The following is a 23,952-nucleotide window of genomic DNA, read 5'->3' as shown; positions in this document are numbered from 1 at the left end:
ATTATGATTATCTTTTGCCAAAGAGCCAGCACATAAACTAACAAACAGGTCCAGACAAAATTGGCAAACTGTCATATTATCTGCACTGACTTTGGAGCAGGGAAATTCTGTGGCATGGATTAAAAAACATTGCATAATCAGATAAATGTTCCTCATGTCAATCATTCTGGGAGTGCTGCTGGTTTACATTCACTGATAATTTCAGATCCAGAACAGCACTTACAGGGTACGGCTGCACCACTGTCAGGACGATGGACTCCTTACAACTCCTGCAAGAAATGAAAAACAAACAACAGGCATTTTACACTAGAGAGCAAAAACTCCCTTGGTGGAACAGTAAGCACCCACTTTTCAGTTGCTTTGATCATGGAAGTATTTTTCCCAATTCACACAGTTCAAAAAATGACTTCTAAACCATAAACCATATCGACCACCTCTGAGGTGAATTACAACATTGCAAACTTTGATTTTAAGCAAAAAAGTACTTGCTCTGAATTTAACTACAAACCTACTGAGCAGTGAGAACTCTTACTGTTATAAAAGGGATATTTACTCACCCTCATGCTATCCCAGATGTGTGTGACTTACTTTCTTCTGCAGAACACAAATGAAGATTTTTAGAAGAATATTTCAGTTCTGTAGGTCCATACAATTCAAGTGAATGGTGACCAGAACTTTGAAGCTCCAAAAAGCTCATAAAGGCAGCATACAAGTAACCATATGACTCCAGTGGTTTAATCCATGACTTCACAAGCGATATGATAGGTGTGGGTGAGAAACTGATCAACATTTAAGTCACTTTTTTTACTATAAATCTCCACATTCACTTTCACGTTCTTCTTCTTTTGTTTGTTGTCGCTTCATCTTCTTAGTAAATTTTGCAACTTACTGGTTGGGGCTGGTCAAAGGTGGAGATTTATAGTAAAAAAGGACTTAAATATGAATCTGTTTCTTACCCACACCTATCATATCAGTTCTGAAGACATGGATTAAACCACTGGAGTCTTATGGATTACTTCTATGCTGTCTTTATGTGCTTTTTGGAGCTTCAAAGTTCTGATCACTATTCACTTGCATTGTGAGGATCAACAAAGCTGAGATATTCTTCTAAAAACCTTCAATTGTGTTCTGCAGAAGAAAGAAAGTCATACACATCTGGGATGGAGAACTTTCATTTTTGGGTGAGCTGTTCCTTTAACTTGTAAGTCAGTCAAAACATCTAATGATTTGGAAAGAATTGCACAGGAACAAGATGAAGTATTACACACTAACAGGTTCATGTTGAGTTCAGTACCTGACCAGGTCGATGACTCTCTCTCTTGGAGCCGAGCTGACCACCTCGTCATTTATCATCACAATTTCGTCTCCCGGGATCAGCTTCCCTTCTGAAGGACCTCCTGTGTAATTTTCAGACACATACAACGCTTGTCTCGTTTCTTTGTCTTTTATTAAAATTTTATAACATAAAAAATATTGTTGTCTACAACACTAATTCCAACTGTTTCAACAAAAGCCTTTCGATCAAAGTGTGTAACTTTTGATTAGTAATGTACTGTATGTGCACAGATTGAAGTGACAAAGAAATTGAGATTTAGTCTACAGTTATATTCATGCACACAGTAGAAATATGCCCTTAAGCCACTTTTTCATTGCATCCGACAAACAACAGACGATAGTGAGAAATATCAATAGATTTTGTCCTAAATGCCTGCTACTTCTGTATTTTGGACAGTTAATAATGTAGAAGTCAGTGTAGGAGGGAGGAGGGTGGGGCCGGGTCGTGATGCTGCACACCCGGCCCCTAATCTGGCTAATCAAGCCCTCAAGAGGGATAAAGGCGACTGGAGGTGGCAGTTCAAGAGAGAGAGAGAGAGTTACAGGCAGCTGCCCTGCATGTGTTTATGTTTGTGTCTTTTTGTTTTATTAAAAGATTATTTATATTATTAAGCCGGTTCTCGCCTCCTCCTTTCCACTGAACTTTGTTACACTGGTGTCGAAATCCGGAAAGGAGGAGGGATATGCCGTAATAGAGTCCTCGCCACTACCATCCACCCCAACGGAGCAGCAGTGGCCATCCGCCGGGGTACGGAGGAGCCCGGCCACCTGAGAGCGGAGGAACGGCCGCCGACCGCGAGGGGAGGAGGGGCTCCTAGCCAACCGATTGGAGCGGTCAGGGCCGCTGCCAGGGGCGGAGGAGACCCCTACCGGCTGCTAAAACGCGGCAGGGTCAAGAGAGGACCGCCAACCACGAGCGGGGAGGGGCTCCTGGCTGACCGCCTGGAGCAGGAGAACCGCTGCCAGGGGTGGGGGAGACCCCTACCGTCCACCAAAAACACGGCGGGGCGTTCCGTCCGCCAGGGGCTTTAGGACTGCCTCCGATCCGCCCGGGGAGGCACGTCTGTCATCCACTAGAGGGAGGAGGAGTGGCCAAGGACCAGGCTACAGCATATCGGAGAACCAGCAAGTAAGGTTTTTTTTCTCTCTCTCCTCTCTCTCTCCCGCTGTCACTCCGTGTTGGCATTTCCCTCTCATTGTTTTGGTGTTGTTGTTTTTCCCTCCCCTTGTCACCCTCCCAGGTCCAAAGAGGCAGGGATTACCTGCCGGCAGGCTCCCCGGCCTGAAGGAAAGGAGGGAGGAGTGTAGGAGGGAGGAGAGTGGGGCCGGGTCGTGATGCTGCACACCCGGCCCCTAATCAGGCTAATCAAGCCTTCGAGAGGGATAAAGGCGACCGGAGGCGGCAGTTAGAGAGAGAGAGAGTTACAGGCAGCTGCCCTGTATGTGATTATGTTTGTGTCTTTTTGTTTTATTAAAAGATTATTTATATTATTAAGCCGGTTCTCGCCGCCTCCTTTCCACTGAACTTTGTTACACTGGTGCCGAAATCCGGAAAGGAGGAGGGATGTGCCGTAATAGAGTCCTCGCCACTACCATCCACCCCAACGAAGCAGCAGCGCCATCCGCCGGGGTACGGAGGAGCCCGGCCACCTGAGAGCGGAGGAACGGCCGCCGACCGCGAGGGGAGGAGGGGCTCCTAGCCAACCGATTGGAGCGGTCAGGGCCGCTGCCAGGGGCGGAGGAGACCCCTACCGGCTGCTAAAACACGGCAGGGTCAAGAGAGGACTGCCAACCACGAGTGGGGAGGGGCTCCTGGCCGACCGCCTGGAGTGGGAGAACCGCTGCCAGGGGTGGGGGAGACCCCTACCGTCCGCCAAAAACACGGTGGGGCGTTCCGTCCACCAGGGGCTTTAGGACTGCCTCCGATCCGCCCGGGGAGGCACGTCTGTCATCCACTAGAGGGAGGAGGAGTGGCCAAGGACCAGGCTACAGCATATCAGAGAACCAGCGAGTACATTTTTTTTTTCTCTCTCTCCTCTCTCTCTCTCCCGCTGTCACTCCGTGTTGGCATTTCCCTCTCCTTTTTTTGTTGTTGTTGTTTTTCCCACCCCTTGTCACCCTCCCAGGTCCAAAGAGGCAGGGATTACCTGCTGGCAGGCTCCCCGGCCTGAAGGAAAGGAGGGAGGAGTGTAGGAGGGAGGAGGGTGGGGCCGGGTCGTGATGCTGCACACCCGGACCCTAATCAGGCTAATCAAGCCTTCGAGAGGGATAAAGGCGACCGGAGGTGGCAGTTAGAGAGAGAGAGAGAGTTACAGGCAGCTGCCCTGTATGTGATTATGTTTGTGTCTTTTTGTTTTATTAAAAGATTATTTATATTGTCATGCCGATTCTCACCTCCTCTTTTCCACTGAACTTTGTTACAGTCAGAAATAATTGTTTACACTGCACATGCAAAACCTACATATTTAAAATCATATATGAATATCTGATTCATATTTGCAGAATTATGATTGTTGTTTTTGCAGTTAATTATCATAATATTAACTATAAAAACAGTGATAATGATAAATGGTACTATTAATAATAAATACTGAGTGAATATTAATCCTGAATATTATTGAATTCATTCATGTGCTCTAAATCACACACAGTAATGTCATTCTTAGGGAAACTGTTGGTAGCTTCTCCTTCAATGTACAAAATCCATGACAGTTCATCACGACTGCCACTAGTGGGAGAAATACGACAGTCGTATGCGAATATCGGAGACAGTGAAAAGGCGGCTTTAGACATCTTGGTTTGCTGGCATACCTGGAGTCACTGAGCGCACCACCACTGGTTTCTCACTGCCTGCCACAAAGCCGAAGCCGAGCACCGGGTCGCGTCTCATCTCCACCTTTCTCGGCGCAGGAGGGACAAACTTATCAACATCCACATGCACTTCCTCCAATGAACTGGACTGTGAGAGGTGACTGAGAGAGAGAAAAAAAATGCATGTTAAAGTCAATCTTAAAAACGTCAGCGACTTGAACATGATCGTGCACAAAAGAGCCTTTCTGTACAGAAGCAGATTGAGGGGGGAATTCATCAAGAACGAAATGCATCCCGTGAATGATCAGTTCATTTGGACAAGCTGCTGTGCAAATAAATGCTCTGATTCACTAAAGGAATTATGCATATCAGGTAATGCCACAAATGTGCCTACAACATCTGTGCGGTTATTTGTCTGTGCAAAACAAAGGGAGAATAATTAAAGAATATTGTCCACATGGGGCCTGGGTAGCTCAGTGGTAAAAGACTCTGACTACCACCCCTGGAGTTCGCTAGTTCGCTAGTTCGAATCTGAGTGCTGAGTGACTCCAGCCAGGTCTCCTAAGCAACCAAATTGGCCCGGTTGCTAGGGAGGGTAGAGTCACATGAGGTAACCTCCTCGTGGTCACTATAATGTGGTTCGTTCTCGGTGGGGCACGTGGTGAGTTGAACGCGGGTGGATGCCGTGAAGCCTCAACACGGGCTATGTCTCTGTGGCGATGCGCTCAACAAGCCACGTGATAAGATGCGCGGGTTGATGGTCTCAGACGTGGAGGCAACTGGGATTCATCCTCCGCCACCAGGATTGAGGCGAATCACTACGCCACCACGAGGACTTAAAAGCGCACTGGGAATTGGGCATGCCAAATTGGGTGAAAAAGGGGAGAAAAAAAATGATAATAATAAATATATATATATTGTCCACACAAAGATGGTTCACTGGGACCAAGCTCCAAAAAGGACATGAAAGTTCTTTGTAATTCAGGGGGAACGATGACTTCATAGTACAAAAGGCTCAAAAGAGAACGTTCTTTCTGCTACAACCAAGTGCTGATGACCCACTTCTACCCTGTAATCACTTAATCCATCCACGACTCCTCCATAACAGTCTGGTACAGTTGAGTCACTACACGGCAACACGCTAGACTGCAACACATCAACACATCTGCACAAATAATATCATAAAACGCAGAGTTTTGACTCCAAATTCTGATTGGATGAGCCACATTTAAAGCCATAAAATGCAGATAAACACACAGCAGTTGTGTTAATCGTGGAATCGATTTACAAAAATGGAATTAAGGGAACGACGTAAAATTTCACAGATTTTGACAATTCTGAGATGAAACGCATCACAATAACGTATATATAATAAATATCACAATATAGTACTTTTTTAGGGAAAATCAATAGAAATTAGCTTATGAATAACCATATTGTAATGTCTATTTTTGGGTAACTTTCAAATATTTATTATATAGTATATAATTTTATAAATAATTATATAATTTTCTCTTTATTTGTAACTTGAAAGTAGTTAAAGTGCAAAAAAACTAAAAAAAAAAAAAAAAAAACAACAACTTGGTTTTTAAATCATTCTTACAATAATGCTAAATTTGACATTATGCCATGTTTCAGTCTGATATGTTGTTGGCCAATATTATTATTAACTATCCTCAAGAAACTCGACATCTTCTAGAGAATAATACACAAGTCAAAAAGAAAATAATAATAATAATAATAATGCAACAAAAATAAATACTTCTTGCAGAGAATATCCAAGATTATTTAAACACTTCTTGCATAAATAAATAAAATAACAAAACAGCCGAATTAATGCAAAGCGCATTATGTGCGTGATTTATTTTGAGGTAAAACTAACTGTTTGTATTATACTAACACTTTGCAGATTAAATATTTCTGCTCTGTGTCGGCTTTTGTGAACCAACACCACAGATGTCACAGCTTTTTTAATAACAAGCTCCTCTTCGTTTTCTTGACTTGTTTGAGAGTCGTCCCGGTCTGTGGAGATGTTTTTTCAGGGTTTTCCCTCGGTTAAAAATGAGTGAGTAACGCGAGTGATCCTGCTCTGCACATATCAAGAATCCTGCTGGACTCACGCAAACTAGAGATAGTGCACACAACACTCACGTGAAACACAGATGCGAGCGTCATAGAAGCATATTAAGCGAGATGAATGTAACTGAATTTGCTTGGACGGCCACCTAAAATTTTTAAAACCCTGTCCATGTTTGTTAAATTCTCTCAGTCTCACGTGAAGCCCTGCCCACTGATAGATAAGTCCACGCTGCGCACATGAATGTTTACATATCGTGATATGCATGATATAGCAAACTCTCTATCGATTGACACTTTATATCGTCACCATGATATATATCGTCATATCACCCAGCCCTAAGGCGCGGTCACACATACCTTCTTACAGCGAAATTCCGTGGGCGAAGATGGCGTCGGCTGACATCGAGCGTGTGTGAAACCAGCAAAGTTATAATTGTTCAGCAGCCATTTTTAATGCTGCGCTTTATACTCAGTATTTACAGTATACAGAGTAATTGTACTTTTACTTGAGTAAAGTTTTTGGCCACTCTACCCAATGACAGGTCTTCACTCAAGTGTTATGCCAAAATAAAAGCTCGATTCTACCGAATGCGTGAAATTGAAGACGTGAGGACAGAAATATATTACCGTACTACCGTATAGAAGTTTGTTAATAAAACTGCTTTTCAATAAGACTGCTCAATGGGTTCCTAAAGACATTAAAGACATTCCAGTATTATTTTCTGTAAAGATTTGAAACGATGTGCATTGTGAAAAGCGCTATACAAATAAAAATGACTTGAAATGTAACATTTATGTAGTAGTAATTATTATACTACATACTGTATAACAATAATTTAACATTAAACTGTTTTGTATTAAATACAATAAAAATAACGATGATATATAAGCAATACGATCAAGAATGTACTGAACATTGTGACTGAGCCATAGCAGCCTTGTGCCACATGTAATTACAGATTTGTTCATCAATGTCTTCATTTATACTGTGAAGCTCTGTTGTGCAGCACTTTATTTAAATAACCGCAATGTTTTGTTAAAAATTAATTATTATATTTTCATTGGGATAAAGTTTTATACATTTATTTGATTAGACACCGTTTTGGTGAAAAGTTTTAATTAAAACATAAAAAAATGGAATCCAGAAAAATGTTAACGGAAAACACAGAATCAAAGAAGAAGAAGAAAAAAAGTAAATAAATAATTAACAAATTTAGGAAAAAAAATAGAAAATAAAACTGATTTCATGGGGCCCTACAAAAGTCAAATTTACCTTAAAGTATAGTAAAAAAAAATGTACCAAAATACTGTACAGTATAGTGTAGTTTTCCGTGTGCTGCTACGTCTCACACACAGTGAGCACAGTACACGAGGACTGTTCATGTGTCTAGAATAATAGGCTGTGCGCGGACTATCCGCGCATTTTGTGCCGATGATCAAATTTGCATCACGCACACTAGGCCTGAACGATTTGGACAAAAAGTAATATGGTGATTATTTTGAAAAATATTGCGATTTGAACTAAGATATGATAAACATAAAACTATTAAGTGATTCCTTTTGACCAAAATCTTGTATTGTTTTATCCATGTTCTACTGCCACCAAAAAAATAAATAAAAAATAAAAATAAAAAACACTTCCTTCTTTAAATTGACATTGTACCTAACATTAACCCCAGAATAAAAGATATCCTGAAACAGCCTTCTTGATCAGCAGGGTAAAAATTATTTGGAAAAATAAATAAATAAATAAATAAATAAAATAAAAAATGGCATACCCATCCAAAAATAGTCATTTTCAAGGCTTCTTACTCAAGAGCATACATTTTTGACTAACATGTCGACATGGTCCGGTGAAAGACGGGACCTGTCTCACCGGAGGCGATTATCCTGTGCTTGAAAAAGCCTGCTCGGAGGGAAAATAACTTGCAAGCATGCACAGATTTAAAGAAGACTCAAATGTGAAAACATAGCGACGTTTTGGAAATCCGTTTCCCGCACCACCGCTGAAGTTTGCTTGTCTTGCGAGAGGACATTTTTCTGCACGTCGCGAGTGAGAGGGAAGAAACTTGCTCGGCACTGAGGTGAAATTTCCAGATTTCCTCTTTTTAAAATATTATTAATTATATTTAAAATGTTACATTAACATGACAGTGATTTCACCACAGCCTTTGTAAAAAAACAAAAAAAAAACCATTATAAAGCCAAACATAAATGTGTAAAAATGTTGAATAGTTTAATTGGGAAAATTACGACTAGTCATTCCAGTGTCGACTAGCAGCATAATTACCGTTTTGTCAACTACATTTATTCATTTGGCAGATGCTTTTATCCAAAGCAACTTACAAAAGAGGAATACATTATAAGTGATTCATCTTAAGGAGACAGTGGTATGAAAAGTGCTGCATTGCAAAGTTTCACTAGCATCAGTATTCAAGACAGATTAAAGTGCAACAAGATTTTTTTATTTTTTAGCGACTGGTTTTTTTTAGCTTATGGAAAAGATGTGTTTGTAGCCCTTTTTTGAAGGGAGAAAGTGAGTCTGCTTCACAGATGGAGTTGGGAAGGTTGTTCCACCAATGTGGTATGATGAAACCGAAAGTCCGGGAAAGTGTTTTGGTGCCTTTTTGTGTTGGTACAACAAGGCGACGTTCCTTAGCCGACCGCAGACTTCTAGTGGGCGCGTAGCTCTGCATAAATGATTTTAGGTATGCTGGAGCAGACCCAGTGACTGTTCTGTATGCCAGCATCAGAGCCTTGAATACGTGCATCAACCGGCAGCCAGTGGAGAGAGATGAGGAGCGGTGTAACATGCGCTCACTTTGGTTCATTAAAGACGAAACGTGCTGCTGCATTCTGGATCATTTGCAGGGGTCTAATTGCACATGCAGGGAGGCCTGCAATGAGAGCGTTACAGTAGTCCAGTCTAGTTATGACAAGTGACTGAACAAGAAGTTGTGTGGCATGTTCAGGGAGGAAGGGTCTTATCTTCCTTATATTGCGGAGTCGACTAGTCTCACACACCCTTAACTAAAATAGTGTCATAAAGCAGTTACAGTCAAAAGAGTAAACTTTGAAAGCCTGAGCGCTCTACAGTGTGCGAGATGGAGCTATATACAAAAAAACAAAGGGTTCTCCAGCCCTAACTCCTCAAGGAATACTAGTCCTGGCAGAACAGGGCTTAAATCTACTACAAGAGGAGAAGGGACTGAAAGGGGGGAGTCATGATAGTGTCTGTCTATGAATAAAACAGCCTTTGGTCTTTATGCAGGACTCTGTGTCTGTATTTGATCACTTGTTGTAACACTATACATTGTGAATTTAACAATATTATGCTGAAGCTTTACGATGAGGTAACCAGCAATTGGCCACAAAATCATATCTTCTTACATTTCTGTTCATCTGTTAAGCATGAGCGCTGTGCAAGTGAAGCGTGAGCCGTTAGCTAATTAAAGCCGTGGGCTGAAGGAGGCGGCGAGAAAGCACATCACTCTTGACACATGCTCCCATCCGCGGCGAAGGGCTACAATTAATGTTTCAACCCACAGCACGAGTGCAAGGGGTCGTGTGCACACTCCATGAAACATTACTGAGTGTAGCTACGTGCAGGTTTAATAACTAAAGGGCCATTAGATAAAGAACAAGACATAGTTTAATAAATCTGTGATGCTGTTTTGGCCGGTCAAATTACAGCATGAGTAATTTTACATCACAGTAACAGTATTTATACAGTTATTTTAGGAAATTCAATGAAAGGTGGTTTTTAAATGTATATTAAATAAGCATGTGATAAAGTCTATATTACTTAATACACTGTATTATATTATATACTGGGTGCTCCAAAAACAACGGGGACACTATGTTTTATTGCTCGAGTGTTTGCATGAGTTTTGGCATACTATTATGACTTTTTGTAAACAACAAAATGACGTCACTTTGACGTCATCGTGAACAACAACTTGCTACAAATAAATAAATACGTAAATCGTTTAGTGAAGTTTTCAACGGCAAATTAGATGCTTCTCTTTCACCATGTGGCCCCGTTTTTTTGGGCCAAATGGTATAGCAAGTTGTTGCTCACGATGATGTCAAAATGATGTCATTTTGTTGTTTACAAAAAGTCGTAGAAGTACGCCAAAAAAACGCCTTTATGCATTTTTAAGATATGAGAAATCAAACATAGTGGCCCTGTTTTTTTGGGGCCAACCTGTACTATATTATATATGTATATATATATTGTATACTTTACTAATGAAAGGTATCAGCCACCGATATTTATCGGACAATTATAGGCCAAATTAAAACCATCGGCATATTGTTCATAATCATTTTATCAACTAGGGATGTACATTTTCAGACATTGTCATAATCGATCGTTGTAGAAATTAACGATCAATTAATCGATTAACCCTCTGGAGTCTGAGGGTGTTTTTGGGCCCTGGAGAAGTTTTGACATGCCTTGACATTTGTGGTTTTTTCAGTTGCTTAAAAACATATTAATGGCTAAAGTCTGATAACACTGTATTCAGCACAAACGGGGCAACAATAAAATGTGAGCATGTTCATGTATACACATGTTCGTATTTTTGAGAAAATAACATTTATGCGTGGTTTTTGAAGTCACTGAAATAAGGCCATATAACACATACTAAACATTTGTTCACAAGACTTTTGAGAGCTGGATCTTGTAGCCTAGAGTTTTTGCAACAAAATGATGTGAAAACCATCCTGATCACTCATTCATACAAAACAATATAGTCATTTAACTTCTGTAAGACACTTTTAGTGTTAGATAGGCCATATGCGAGGAGGCGTGGATGATCATGAATATTGATGTGATTCACACCTGAGGAGACAAAGACCCCTCCCCTAGGAACAGAATAAAATGTAATATATGGTATAGGGCATATACGCAATATAATAAAAACATTTCAGGATTTTTTAATGAATAGAAAGTTCAAAATAACAGCATTTATCTGAAATAGAAAGCTTTTATAACATTATAAATGTCTTTACTGTCACTTTTGATCAATATAATGTATCCTTGCTGAATAAAAGTATTAATTTCTTTCCAAAAAAAAATATAAAAAAATAATAATAATTCTTACTGACCCTAAACTTTTGAACGGTAGTGTATAATGTAACAAAAGCTTTCTATTTCAGATAAATGCTGTTATTTTGAACTTTCTATTCATCAACAAATCCTGAAAAAAATGGTATATATTGTGTATATGCCCTATATCAGATATTACAGCAAATCATCATATTAGAATGATTTCTGAAGGATCATGTGACACTGAAGACTGGAGTAATGATGCTGAAAATTCAGCTTTACATCACAGGAATAAATTGCATTTTAATAGATACTGTATATATATATATATATATATATATATACACACACATACACACACACACACACACACACACACACACACACACACACACATATACCTCGGGGGCGTTTACCATTTGCATTGATCGCCTCAGTACATTACCGTATGAATAGCGTGCTCTGTTCATCACATTTTAAGCTTTCTTTAGACATATGTTTCATGTTTGTGTGTTAAGTATTCACGGAGTTTTACTTAATTTTTGTGACGTGTTTCAGAAAGATGCTCGTGGAGACAGAGACGGCTGAGAGCGCACCCTGATTATTTTCTTTATTTTACAAAAGCACAAGGTTTTGTTAGTATTGTGAGTGTACACAAATAAAAGTAGACCCTTTATAGTTTCTAATGACGTCTTTCACTTATCTTTATGCCCAAAAATGACGGGACGCGCCGGCGCCTCCGTCGACCCCTGAGGGTTAATCATTAATGTTAATACTGCAGAACGCTTGTGGAGGACTCTGAATAATATGTGCATGTAGCTATGTGCTACATATGTGCTGTTTATATATATTTTTAATCAATACACTTAACAAATTCAAGTATTTACATCATCAATCCCTCAGCCCTCAATGCTAATAGTAATAGAAATGTAATAGTTTTGCTTCATTGATATTTCTTTAAAAATGTATTCAATTTACTGAAACCAATTGCATTAAAAAAGAAACAAAAAAAGAACTGAAATAATGAAGTGGCAAAATATCGGTATCAACCACAAATTTTACTTTTTGATTGCATACCTAATTAAATGCACTGGAAGTCATGAATAAAAGTGCTTGTTGAATGTATAAATGTCAGATGCAATTGTTAAAAGAAACCATGCAAATTAACATGCAATCATGCAGCATCCAAATGATCCAGATTAATGCTGGATGATCGCAGCGCTTTGAGATAAATATATGAATGGGATTTGTGCCATGACTAAGAGGACTGCAAACACGGTGAGCCCCTGGGAAAACATATGGGATGCAGGATCCAGGAAATGCGCTGTGTTGTCTTCAACCATGAGCACCTGCTAAAGATGGCCTGCATCCCAATGTCTTCAAAGAGCAACACTGACTGATAGCCACGAAAACACCAAATCTACACTCATACAATGTGCATGTTTACATGCACACCAATATACTTTGGTATAACTACCAAAAATCAGCTTATTCAAAAAATCCCAAAAAACTTGTTTACATGAGATTTGAAATGATGCCGTCATTCTCTGCATTTGATGTAAAAATGAAAGGGGCATGCACACAGTACTTGTGTACATTGGAAAAGCCGGTAACAACAGCAGTAAAGAGGTTTACCCAGCAAACACAGAAGTGCAAGGTTCCCATTTATTTATTTATTTATTTTTGGGAACCAGTTCCTAACATTCTAGGAACATTCTCTTAAGGTTATATTTTTTATAACATAACATTGCCAGAATGTTGCAGGGAGGTTTTTGTGTGACAACCTAAAATAACTTATGCAGAACATTCTCTAATGGTTATTTTAAGGTTTTATTTTATAGCCATCAACTAACACACTGTTTTTGGGCCATAAAAGTTGTGTTTTTAAGACAGTAGGGCTGCAAATAATGATTATTTTGGTAATTGACTAGTCTATTGAGTATTATACCGATTAATCGACTACTCTGCGATTATTGCAGCAATTAATCAACAGCTTTTAACCAACAATTCAGCTTGTGCCTTGAGTAACGAGGTTGTTTTAGACATGTAGGTATCTTAAAAATACTTTCAAATTACCTTCACTGAAAATGTATTTTAGGGTTTCCATTAAAAAGATCAAACGACGGGGGCCTGAGTAGCTCAGTGAGTAAAGATGCCAGGGCATGCTGAGTGACTCCTAAGCAACCAAATTGGCCCGGTTGCTAGGGAGGGTAAAGTCACATAGGGTAACCTCCTCGTGGTTGCTATAATGTGGTTCTCGCTCTCGGTGGGGTGCGTGGTGAGTTGAGAGTGGATGCCACGGATAATAGCGTGAAGCCTCCACATGCGCTACGTCTCCGCGGTAACGTGCTCAACAAGTCACGTGATAAGATGTGCGGACTGACGGTCTCAGACGCGGAGGCAACTAAGATTCGTCCTCCGCCACACGGATTGAGCCGAGTCACTACGCCACCACGACGACTTAGAGCGCATTGGGAATTGGGCATTCCAAATTGGGGAGAAAAAAAGATCAAACGACTCTTTGACAACAAAAATATTTGTCGACAAATTTTTATTGTCGACGCTACTGATAATGTCAACTAACAGTTTTAAAAACGTGTCTTAAGACTGAGCCGTTCTGTCACATCTTTGTACACCAGGTTGCATCTTATATGAACGCCCCCTAAGAAAATGTAGGTAATGCAGCTAATTCCTTTGTGTCTAATACGGCTTCCTGAAAACTAACTAGTCAACTAGTCATTCAGCGACTTGACGATTGTGAAAATATATAGTTTTGCAATGCTCATCCCTAGTTACTACCTTGCCTGGTTGACAAATATGTGAATATATATGCATGAAATGATCCGTGATAATGATTCTTTATGTTAGATATCACTGGCTGTTGTCTTACTTGATGCAGCATGAGTCAGTGCTCTGTCTGTTCTGAATCTTATTCAACTGACTCATCTGAAACATTCACAAGACAAAAGACACAAATCACAATTCCCCTAACAGGAAGTGAACGCCAACCAGACAAAAGACCCCTCTGACTAAATGCCAAACCAGACAAGCAAAAATCATTGTCCTCCAGTTCAATTTGAATGCAATGACTTTCTCATGCAAAGAAGCCGCTGCTGTGAAACGATTTATTAACCAACATTTTTCCATAAAACCAGCAGGGACCAATTATGATCTGTCAAGAGTTATTGATGATTGTGCTTGCATTTGGTTACATGGATTCACCTAGTCAAATATTTCTGGTTAACATGCTCTAATCTCGTCCTTTGTGAAGCATGTGCTCACATCATCTTACCTGACCAATCAAATTCGAGGTCTGTTTGCTCAGAAGTTGCACAATTTGAGGTATCAATCATGTCCAAAACAGAAATGGTGAAAAATGAGTTACGTGTGGAATTTTAATACTCCCAGTCAGTTCTTCAGGATTTTTTCACCTTGAGATCGAAAGAATTATTGCAAATTCAACTACTCTCTGCACTATTTGTAGTAGTTTGCAATTTTGTGTAATTTCCGCAATTTTTCAGTATTAACCGTGAACCAGAGGTAATCCGATCGCTTTGCTTAATTTTTGACAACAGCACAACAAACACTCTGGTAAAGTTACAGTAACAAGTTTAGCAACAGGTTTTACACGTTTTCAGTATTTTTGTATTTTTATTACAGTTAAAATATAGGACATTTTAGGTTCAATACAAATGAAGCTCAATCGACAACATTTGTGGCACAATGTTGACTTCTACAAAAATTTCTTTACAAAAAAAAGCACTGTGTTCCAGTGAGACACTTACAATGGAAGTCAATGGGGTCAATTTTTGGAGGGTTTAAAGGCAGAAATGTGAAACTTATAATTTTATAAAAGCACTTACATTAATTCTTCTGTTAAAACTGGTGTATTATTTCAGCTGTAAAGTTCTTTAAATTGGCTTTTTTACAGTCGCTTTAGGGTTTTAGGGTTTACAGCGTTTCATCGCCATGGCAACGAAGTTGTAAAATTGTCTATAACTTTCCACAGATGTGGTTAGTAAGTGATTTTATGACAGTAAAATCATGTTAACACACATATTATTTATGTCTTGTGTCTATACTTTTGCAACAGTGAGTATTTTAATGTTTACAGATTGACCCCATTGACTTCCATTGTTGATTTTTGCTTTTTTGCTTTTTTTTTTTTTAAAGAAAAGGAGCGATGAGTCGAAAATTATTTTTGTGGTCATTATGCCACAAATGCTGTCGACTGAACTTAACTTGTATTAAACCCGAAATATTCCTTTAAAATATAGTAACTATTTACTATAGTTACTGTGCTTTAGTATATTGCGATAATTTTGAATGTTCCCTAAATGTGTGTGCCGTCATTTTCTCCTGTTTTAAAAAATAGCCTATATATATTTAGTTTCAGAATGGCCATTTAACACACTGATCACAGCATTGCCCTGTCCGTTTGGGATTGTCCGCTGAGGCTTAAAATTTTTATATAAAAATAATTAATCTATGGGTCTTCCATTGAACTCGCACTAGCCATTTTACAGGTTACACCTCATAAATGAATGCTATTTTGATGTGTGTTTATTATACTTGCTTGCTTACTGCTCATTCAGTTGTAATGTAATACTATATTTACAGGTAACTGTTCGTCATTTACACAAATTAACAAGAAATCTATGATTATTTGTACATTTTAACAGCAAAACAACAACAACAACAAAATGCAGCAAATGGCATTGCAATTTTTGAGAAAAGCTCCAGCAAATTCAATCATTTTGGGCTGCAATAATCAGAAAAAAGTGCAGTAAAATCCTGGCGGGACTGCTCAGTTATGGGTTTATTCAAATCAATAACTCTACGACCAACAGCAATAGTGATGCGCGCATTGCCAATAATGCTATCAATAATGCTTCATCTATATTTTCAAATCTGTGTTAACTCTAATGTAGTCAATCCAGTTCAATACGGGGTTTGATAAATTTCCCAAGTAACACTCCAGAGTACACAAGTGCTCTAATTTCTCTCTATCCTCCATTTACAGTAGCACTAATATAGAAGCATTGCCAGAATTAAAGGAGGCATCCCAAATCACATCGGTATCCACTGATCCAGGTCCAGATGATGGCTCTGTTCCAAAACCTAAACTAGTGAGTGGCCTAAGTAGACAGCATTTTACTGCATAATAGGCACCTTCCTGACATGAACTCTGTTCTAAAGGTAGGCTGCATGATTATGCTGCCATCTGAGACCACGTCCACACTAATCCGTTTTCGGGATAGCGTTTCCACCAATGAAAAAACGGAGACCTTCAAAAACACTTTTAACTAGATTACTTTGGAAAACTAATGACGTTAGGAAACTGAAACCAGAGTTTTCAAAGTTAAACAGATTAGTGTGGACGCAGCCTTAGACAACTTCTTTTGAACATCTCTAAGATAGCAATCTCAAAATGCATAGACCCTTGTTAAAATACAGCTTAAAGGTGCACTCTGTATTTGTTTTGCTATTAAAAAAAGGTTTACTCCCAAAGAAATTAATTGTAATTTTGAAACATGTATAAAATCATGAGATGAAGACTGCAGTCATATCAGTAACCTTATAAATGCTGTTTGATTCTACATGGAGCAGGGGCGCCCTCATGGGTGCGGCCATATTAGAATCACATGACTAGCTGAATACTACTCGCTTAATCTCAGTAACCATCTTGTTATTGGACACTTTCACTCTCATGGCTGATTGTGAATAGTGAATTTGTACAATGGCATCTGTAAGTGAAAACTATTGATTTTGAATCATGCTGCATCCACACCACTAGATGTCACTGTAAGTCCGAGATGACACGAGCAAAAAGTTACTGAGTGCACCTTTAAACAAACCTAAACTGGCTTGCTGGTCTTGCATATCCGGTTTGCAGAACTCCCAGCCTAACCATCTGGCAAGTGCCTAAAATGCATCTAAAACCAACAAACCAGACCAGCCTTGCCGAGCTAAGACTACCAAACAATCTTAGGCTGGTTTAAGATGTTTTTTTGTTTTTTTAGAAAGAAGGTTTTGGAAGGAGTCAATGAAGTTCTCGTGACAAACAGCAAACTTATTTTTGGGAACCAGTTCCTAACATTCTAGGAACATTCTCTTAAGGTTATATTTTTTATAACATAACATTGCCAGAATGTTGCAGGGAGGTTTTTGTGTGACAACCTAAAATAACTTATGCATTAACATTCTCTAATGGTTATTTTAAGGTTTTATTTTATAACCATCAACTAACACACTGTTTTTGGGCCATAAATGTTGTGTTTTTAAGACAGTAGGGCTGCAAATAATGATTATTTTGATAATTGACTAGTCTATTGAGTATTATACCGATTAATCGACTACTCTGCGATTATTGCAGCAATTAATCAACAGCTTTTAACCAACAATTCAGCTTGTGCCTTGAGAACTAACACACTGTTTTTGGGCCATAAATGTTGTGTTTTTAAGACAGTAGGGCTGCAAATAATGATTATTTTGATAATTGACTAGTCTATTGAGTATTATACCGATTAATTGACTACTCTGCGATTATTGCAGCAATTAATCAACAGCTTTTAACCAACAATTCAGCTTGTGCCTTGAGAACTAACACACTGTTTTTGGGCCATAAATGTTGTGTTTTTAAGACAGTAGGGCTGCAAATAACGATTATTTTGGTAATTGACTAGTCTATTGAGTATTATACCGATTAATCGACAGCTTTTAACCAACAATTCAGCTTGTGCCTTGAGTAACGAGGTTGTTTTAGACATGTAGGTATCTTAAAAATACCTCTATTAAATGTCTTCCTTTGAAACACGGTCCCAAAAATACGACCACTTGCTGCTTTCCAGAAAAAAAGGCCATTATTCTAAACACGACTCCAAAAGCCACATGACACAAACACTGGTCATAAGAAGCTTCAACTCACCCACACACTGTCTGTCAGGACTGATGGCAGATTAATCATTGCTCAGTGTTGCATGTGCAATTCACAGCTCAGGCTAATAAACACTACTGTAGAGTTCAGGTGAGGGGAAGTTACTCGTCTCGCACAATTAAACTTTCCGGCATCATGTCCACTATGACTCAATGACAGTAACTTGAAGATATCAGATCTCCTGAAAGCCCAAGCTTTTTTGATTTTTGATCAATATTATGGAGTAATCCATTATTTTGTAGAGGGGAGTCAAAACAACAATTTTCACTTATAAGTTTGGAGCAAAACTACAGGTAAAATAAATAACCATAGAAAGGTCTCAGCATCATGATTTTATTTTTACACAGAGATAGGTAGGTCTATTACTAAAATCAGTTGACTTCAGAGCACTTTGTTGCATTATATGCCAATGGTGTGAGCCCAAAAATGGGAAAAAGCCCTTTTTTTGGTGTTAATTTTCCAAAGTTGGAGTGCCTATAAGTATTAAAGATATCTTAATTTTCTTTCAGATTCTGGTTCTGAACAAACTGTCCTTTTTGCATCTTCATTTTTAAGGACCTAAATGGTTAAATCCCAGAGATATGGGGCTCCTAATGTGGCTCCATGCGTAAAATTTTAAGTTTTACCCATTTTCTATGATCGAAAACCAAATGTGGGTCACATGATATAAAAGCTAGCTTTTCTTGTCTAACAAAAAGTTCTTAAGTACAAATAATGTTGAGGGTAGAAATGTACCTTTATTTATTCACACCAAAACAATGTCAATGTATGTATGTATGTATGTATGTATATATGGCCATGTGACCCACAGTTTGGTTTTCCTTTTTCAAGACAATCTTAAAAATGGTTTGAATGGTCATTAAAGCACACTTTTCACAAGCTAATTATTTCACAAAAAGAAATTACTAGGTTTGAAATTATAAAACTAAACATATTGTGTTCGAAATTACTACTGCTAAATCATCAACTAAAATCACCTTGAAACCTTGAAGTTAGTTCTGAGAAAAGCTCTAGCATTGTTTGCATTGCAAAAAATGATTTATTTACTGAACATATATTTTCCAGTTTGGCCGATTTGTTTCTTGAGGGCGCCGAAAATCGCCTGCTTGCATGTGAAGCGACTGAGACATGTAAACAACCAGTCACGGTTCATTTTGTTGTTACGTGCCATCGTGTTACTACAATAACAGTCTCATTTAAACGGTTCACATATCAGAGCCGCGACAGACGCGTTTGAGCTCATAATGTTAAAGTGTTCGCCTGTTTCATTCTCCCTCTCTCTCCTCAACAGTTCCCTGTAACTTTTAACTGTCTAGTCTAATGATAAAAAGGCAAATATCAATAAAACTAACATCATATACCATCTGCAAATATGTGCATATTTAAACAGATGTAATAAACCAACCTCACAAAACTCCAGCATCCCGTGGAACGCTCATAAATCTTCCTATGAAGCACATATTCTATCAGCCTCTCCTCAACAGTTCCCTGTAACTTTTCTAATGATAAAAGGCATATATTAATAAAACTTATATCATATACCATCTGCAAATATGCACATATCTCATTTAAACAGATGTAATAAACCAACCTCACAAAACTTGAGCAGATCCAGCATCCTGTGGAATGCTCATTTATTAACCTCTAAAGCATGTATTATATCAACCTCTCCACAACAGTTCCCTGTAACTTTTCTAATGATAAAAGGCAAATATTAACAAAACTTCTATTATATACCATCTGCAAATATGCAGATATCTCGTTTAAACAGATTTCATTCACGAACCTCATGAAACTCCAGCCGTTTCTTCCCATCGAGCGCTCATCTTCCTCTGAAGTGCGTTTTCCATCAGCCAGAATCAAAAACTTCAGGATTAAAAGTTCCTCTGATTCACAAATCATGACGGTCAGTCCGTGACAATCCAAGCAGGTGATCCAGGCCGTTTAAATTGTCAGGAGTTTGCTGCTCGCGCTGGATTCACACGAGCATGTGAGTGCAACTTCAAAGTAAAAGCGCTTCACATGTGCTATGAGTAAATGTCTTATTCACTATGCACTGAATGTGCAATTGGTTTGATTCTGTATTTTTGTTGCGAAAATGTGATTGCTATCGTGGACATGGTTGCTGGACTACTGTGCGTACTGTTATTTCCTTCTTCCTAATATATGAATTTCTTCATGTACAAATAAATGACTAAAATTTCAATATCAGTATTGTATTGGTCTATCAGCCACCTGCACTCTGGATATCAGTATTGCCCATTAAAAAACCCATATCGGTCGACCACTAATTAAGTATTATTTTCAGCTAAATGTCACCAAATTTGGTGGGGTTTATGATTTAAACAAGAAAAAACTATTTGCTAATGGGGTAAGAAAAAGAAACTTGTTTTCCCTTTGAATCAAGTTTTTTTCTTACCTGACTGGTGAATATTATTTTTTTTTTCTTGTTATAAACACAAACATTAGATTTCTCTAAAAACAAGACATTCTTAAAACAAGATAAGTTTACTTGAGAATCAAAATGACGTAAGCTATTTTGTTTAGATATTTTTACTGGAAAACAAGGCAATATTTTTTCCAGTCTACCCTAAGATTCAGCCATGCTACAGCCACCTGGAGATTTTCACAGTACCCGTCTTGCCACCACATGAAACATTTTCCTGGATGTGCCATGTCGCAGTAAGCAACACACATTTGCTTATCTGATAACAATACTTCCAGACCGTAACTGGTTTGAGAAAGCATCAAGGAAACACTGATATAACGATATTGAAGCATAAATTATTACACACCAGAGTAGCAGTAAAGACACACTGAAGTCGTATCTCAGCCAAGCAAGCGGACAGACCCAACGTGAAGCTTTCTGCCCAAAATATCCTGCATACAACGCATTAGTGGTATATCATCTTCCATTCTTACATAAGTTGCCCGATTCTCAAAGCAACCCCGTCTGAAGCACCCCCAACCTATGTGTGACAAGCTCCTCCCTCCCTTGATAGGGTGGCTAATTAGAAAAAAAAAAACACAAGATGAGCTGTTTTTACAGATGCAGCAAAGCAGTCAAAGATAGCCGTCTGGCGCACATGTATGCATCTTTTCACACTTTTGCAGGGTAAACTTTGATAGCAGTAAATGGGAGACCACAGCAAATATTATTTTTGCTTTCCCATTTGCTCCAACAGCGAAAGAAAAATGCACCAACGCTTCCGCAATTTTCCAAACGAAGAAAAAAATAGAGAGTGATGGAGTAAGAAGATGGCAAATTTACTGTCACTCTCTCAAAAGCTGTATTAGAAACCTCATCGCAATTCCAGGGTAGTATAAAACAAAGAATAATGTTATAAATGTACATGAAATAATTACGAATAAGTTGCAAATATATAAAAAGGTTTAGTCTAAATTTACGCTGCTATAGTAGGGCTGGGAGATAGGATGATGTTATCAGATATCGACAATGTCTTAAAAACATCCCGATGCCAACTGTGACACTCAGCTGACAAACGATGATCGGCAATATCGGGAAATGGCAAAACCATGGATCTTGTAAGTTAGATATTAAACTGTAGCCCAGGGTGTGAAACTAGCACCCGCCACCTGCTGAATCCAGTTCTCGAGCTCCTCGTCCAAATGCTGGAATTTCATTCGTGGGTAATTTTGCTCATCTACCCACAACAGGCGGGTGACCTGTAAGACGTCTCGGAGTGACACATGACAAGAAATGCTGTTAGTCACAAAGACACACTCTTGAAGAAACATTTTATTATATGTTTAAGAACAGACAAAGAAAAGCCGTCAATGCTCGTGTCTGATTCGCTGTTTGTTCAGAGGCGTGCAGCACGAGTCTGTCTCGAGGAACAAGCGCATGTAAAGAGTTTTCACTCTTTTTTTCTCTGTTTCATTCGTCTGAAAACTGTTTGCAAGAATAATGTCATCTGTGAGAATGCTGCAAATGATCTCAGATCATCTCAGGAGGTGCTGTGAGTTTAGTTCGCTTTATTTCTACGGATTATTTCGTGATTAACATGCATTGTGAACGCAACTCTGCAGGTTCAGTAATAAACATCTTTGTATTGTAACAAAGACGAAAGTGATTAAATCATACTAGACACGTTCACCTTGAACCTAAAACTGAGTTCAGCATTAACTGTATTACCAAAACACAATACAAACACAACTTCGATAAGAACACACATTTGGCAGCATTATTTTGGGAATTTATGAGGCTTATTTATTATTATTATTATTGTCTTTACATTTATAATTGTCTTTAGTTCTTAATCTGTAGGCTATTAGTATTTTTCCACCTGTTGTCGTTGACTGATGCTTGCGTGATGGCAAATGGAGCCGTTGGAGATGGTAAATATTTGGATTTGAGGAAGTGGTTAAATAAGATTTTTTGATCACTTCGTTATTTTTTGCTTTTATCGTTTAAAGTGAAATTTGAATTTAGAAATGTCTATTGTTTATATTTTCCATGTTTCAATAAATAAATTAAAATCAATAAAGCAAAAAAAAAAAAAACACCGACCCTCAGCAGGGGGGTTGACGATATAATCGTATATCGCGATATTTTTTTTAAGGCGATTATCGATAAAATGATTTTTACATATAGCCCAGCCTTACATCACAGTCTGTGAGAAGGGTCCATTGTGCTAAATAAAAAGCAAGATGCAGTACAATGAAGAACAGGTGCTTTTACAACGTTTTTAGAACATAAAACGAAGGTGTTTCGAGATGCATTTTTTTCAGTCCATTTTTTTTTTTTTTACGTGACAATAGGGTTTGGTATTGATACAGACTATATAAATAAATATGATATTAAATTGCATGCATATATAATTTTTTGTAACAGGTTTATTGTTTAATTGCATGATTTGTACTATTTATAGGTAGTGTTGTCAAAAGTACCGGTACTTCGGTACCAAGTCGATACTAAAATAAAAAACAATGTAATGGTTCCAGTGTTTCTGCAGTACCGGTAGTTCCGCGCAACGACTCTATCCGGTACCAGTCTGACACACGACATCTTTAAAATGCTCGCATGTTTATTTTGAACGCGTGCTCTGTTACTCCCTGTACACTGAAATGGACAATTAATCAAATTAAAATTGTGACAAGTCCTAGTGTGATTTATTAAACCTCTAAAGGCTGCAATCTTACTATGGATGAGCTGTGTACTTTAAATAAATCCGACCGCTCATCCACTAGAAACTCCACAGACATTGAGAATCATTCACGTTGTATGAGATGACAGAGCAGAGCACTAATCCACTGTGAACCACACAGCACATGTAATTCACAGCATTTGTGCTTTAATCTCAGCTCAGTTTTATTTATATCGCATTTAAAACAATAGAGTTGACCAAAGTGCTTCACAGTAATAAAATTTAAAACATAACATTTCAAAATGACCATATACAGAAACACCAGAAGTCTAAAATACAAACACTCCAAAACCGTGTCCTACATTTCATTTGTCAGACTCAAAGGCCAGTGTAAAGAGATGAGATGTCAGATGTGACTTAAAAGTGTCACAAACACTTGTTTGTGACACTTTGGAAAAGTTAAGATTCACTTTTGTGACACTTTGAAAAATAATTAAAATAATTATTAAATAATTAAAAATAATTAAAAATAATTAAACTGGTGTGTTCAATAGCACATTATCATATTAGCATATTTTTGCGTGGTATCGAAATTGGTATCGAGAACCACAAAATTTTACTGAAGTTTG

The 23,952-nt window shown here is 38.4% G+C and overlaps 1 protein-coding gene across 1 annotated transcript in view; it reads right to left on the bottom strand.

Annotated features, from left to right (window-relative positions):
• The window catches only part of LOC127448219 (FERM and PDZ domain-containing protein 4-like), a 68,785-nt gene that overhangs the window by 19,733 nt on the left and 25,100 nt on the right, over positions 1-23,952 (bottom strand). The window contains exons 3-5 of the mRNA XM_051710593.1: positions 4,147-4,307; positions 1,295-1,397; positions 224-269 (exon numbers count right to left, since the gene is read on the bottom strand). Coding sequence (XP_051566553.1) covers positions 224-269; positions 1,295-1,397; positions 4,147-4,307 — 310 coding nt within the window. The remainder of the gene's footprint in view (positions 1-223; positions 270-1,294; positions 1,398-4,146; positions 4,308-23,952) is intronic.

This window comes from Myxocyprinus asiaticus, chromosome 11 (genome assembly GCF_019703515.2).
Source record: "Myxocyprinus asiaticus isolate MX2 ecotype Aquarium Trade chromosome 11, UBuf_Myxa_2, whole genome shotgun sequence".
Classification (NCBI taxonomy): Eukaryota; Metazoa; Chordata; class Actinopteri; order Cypriniformes; family Catostomidae; genus Myxocyprinus; species Myxocyprinus asiaticus.
The sequence above is the reverse complement of the archived record's forward strand: the minus strand, read 5'-3'. Positions and strand labels throughout refer to the sequence as shown.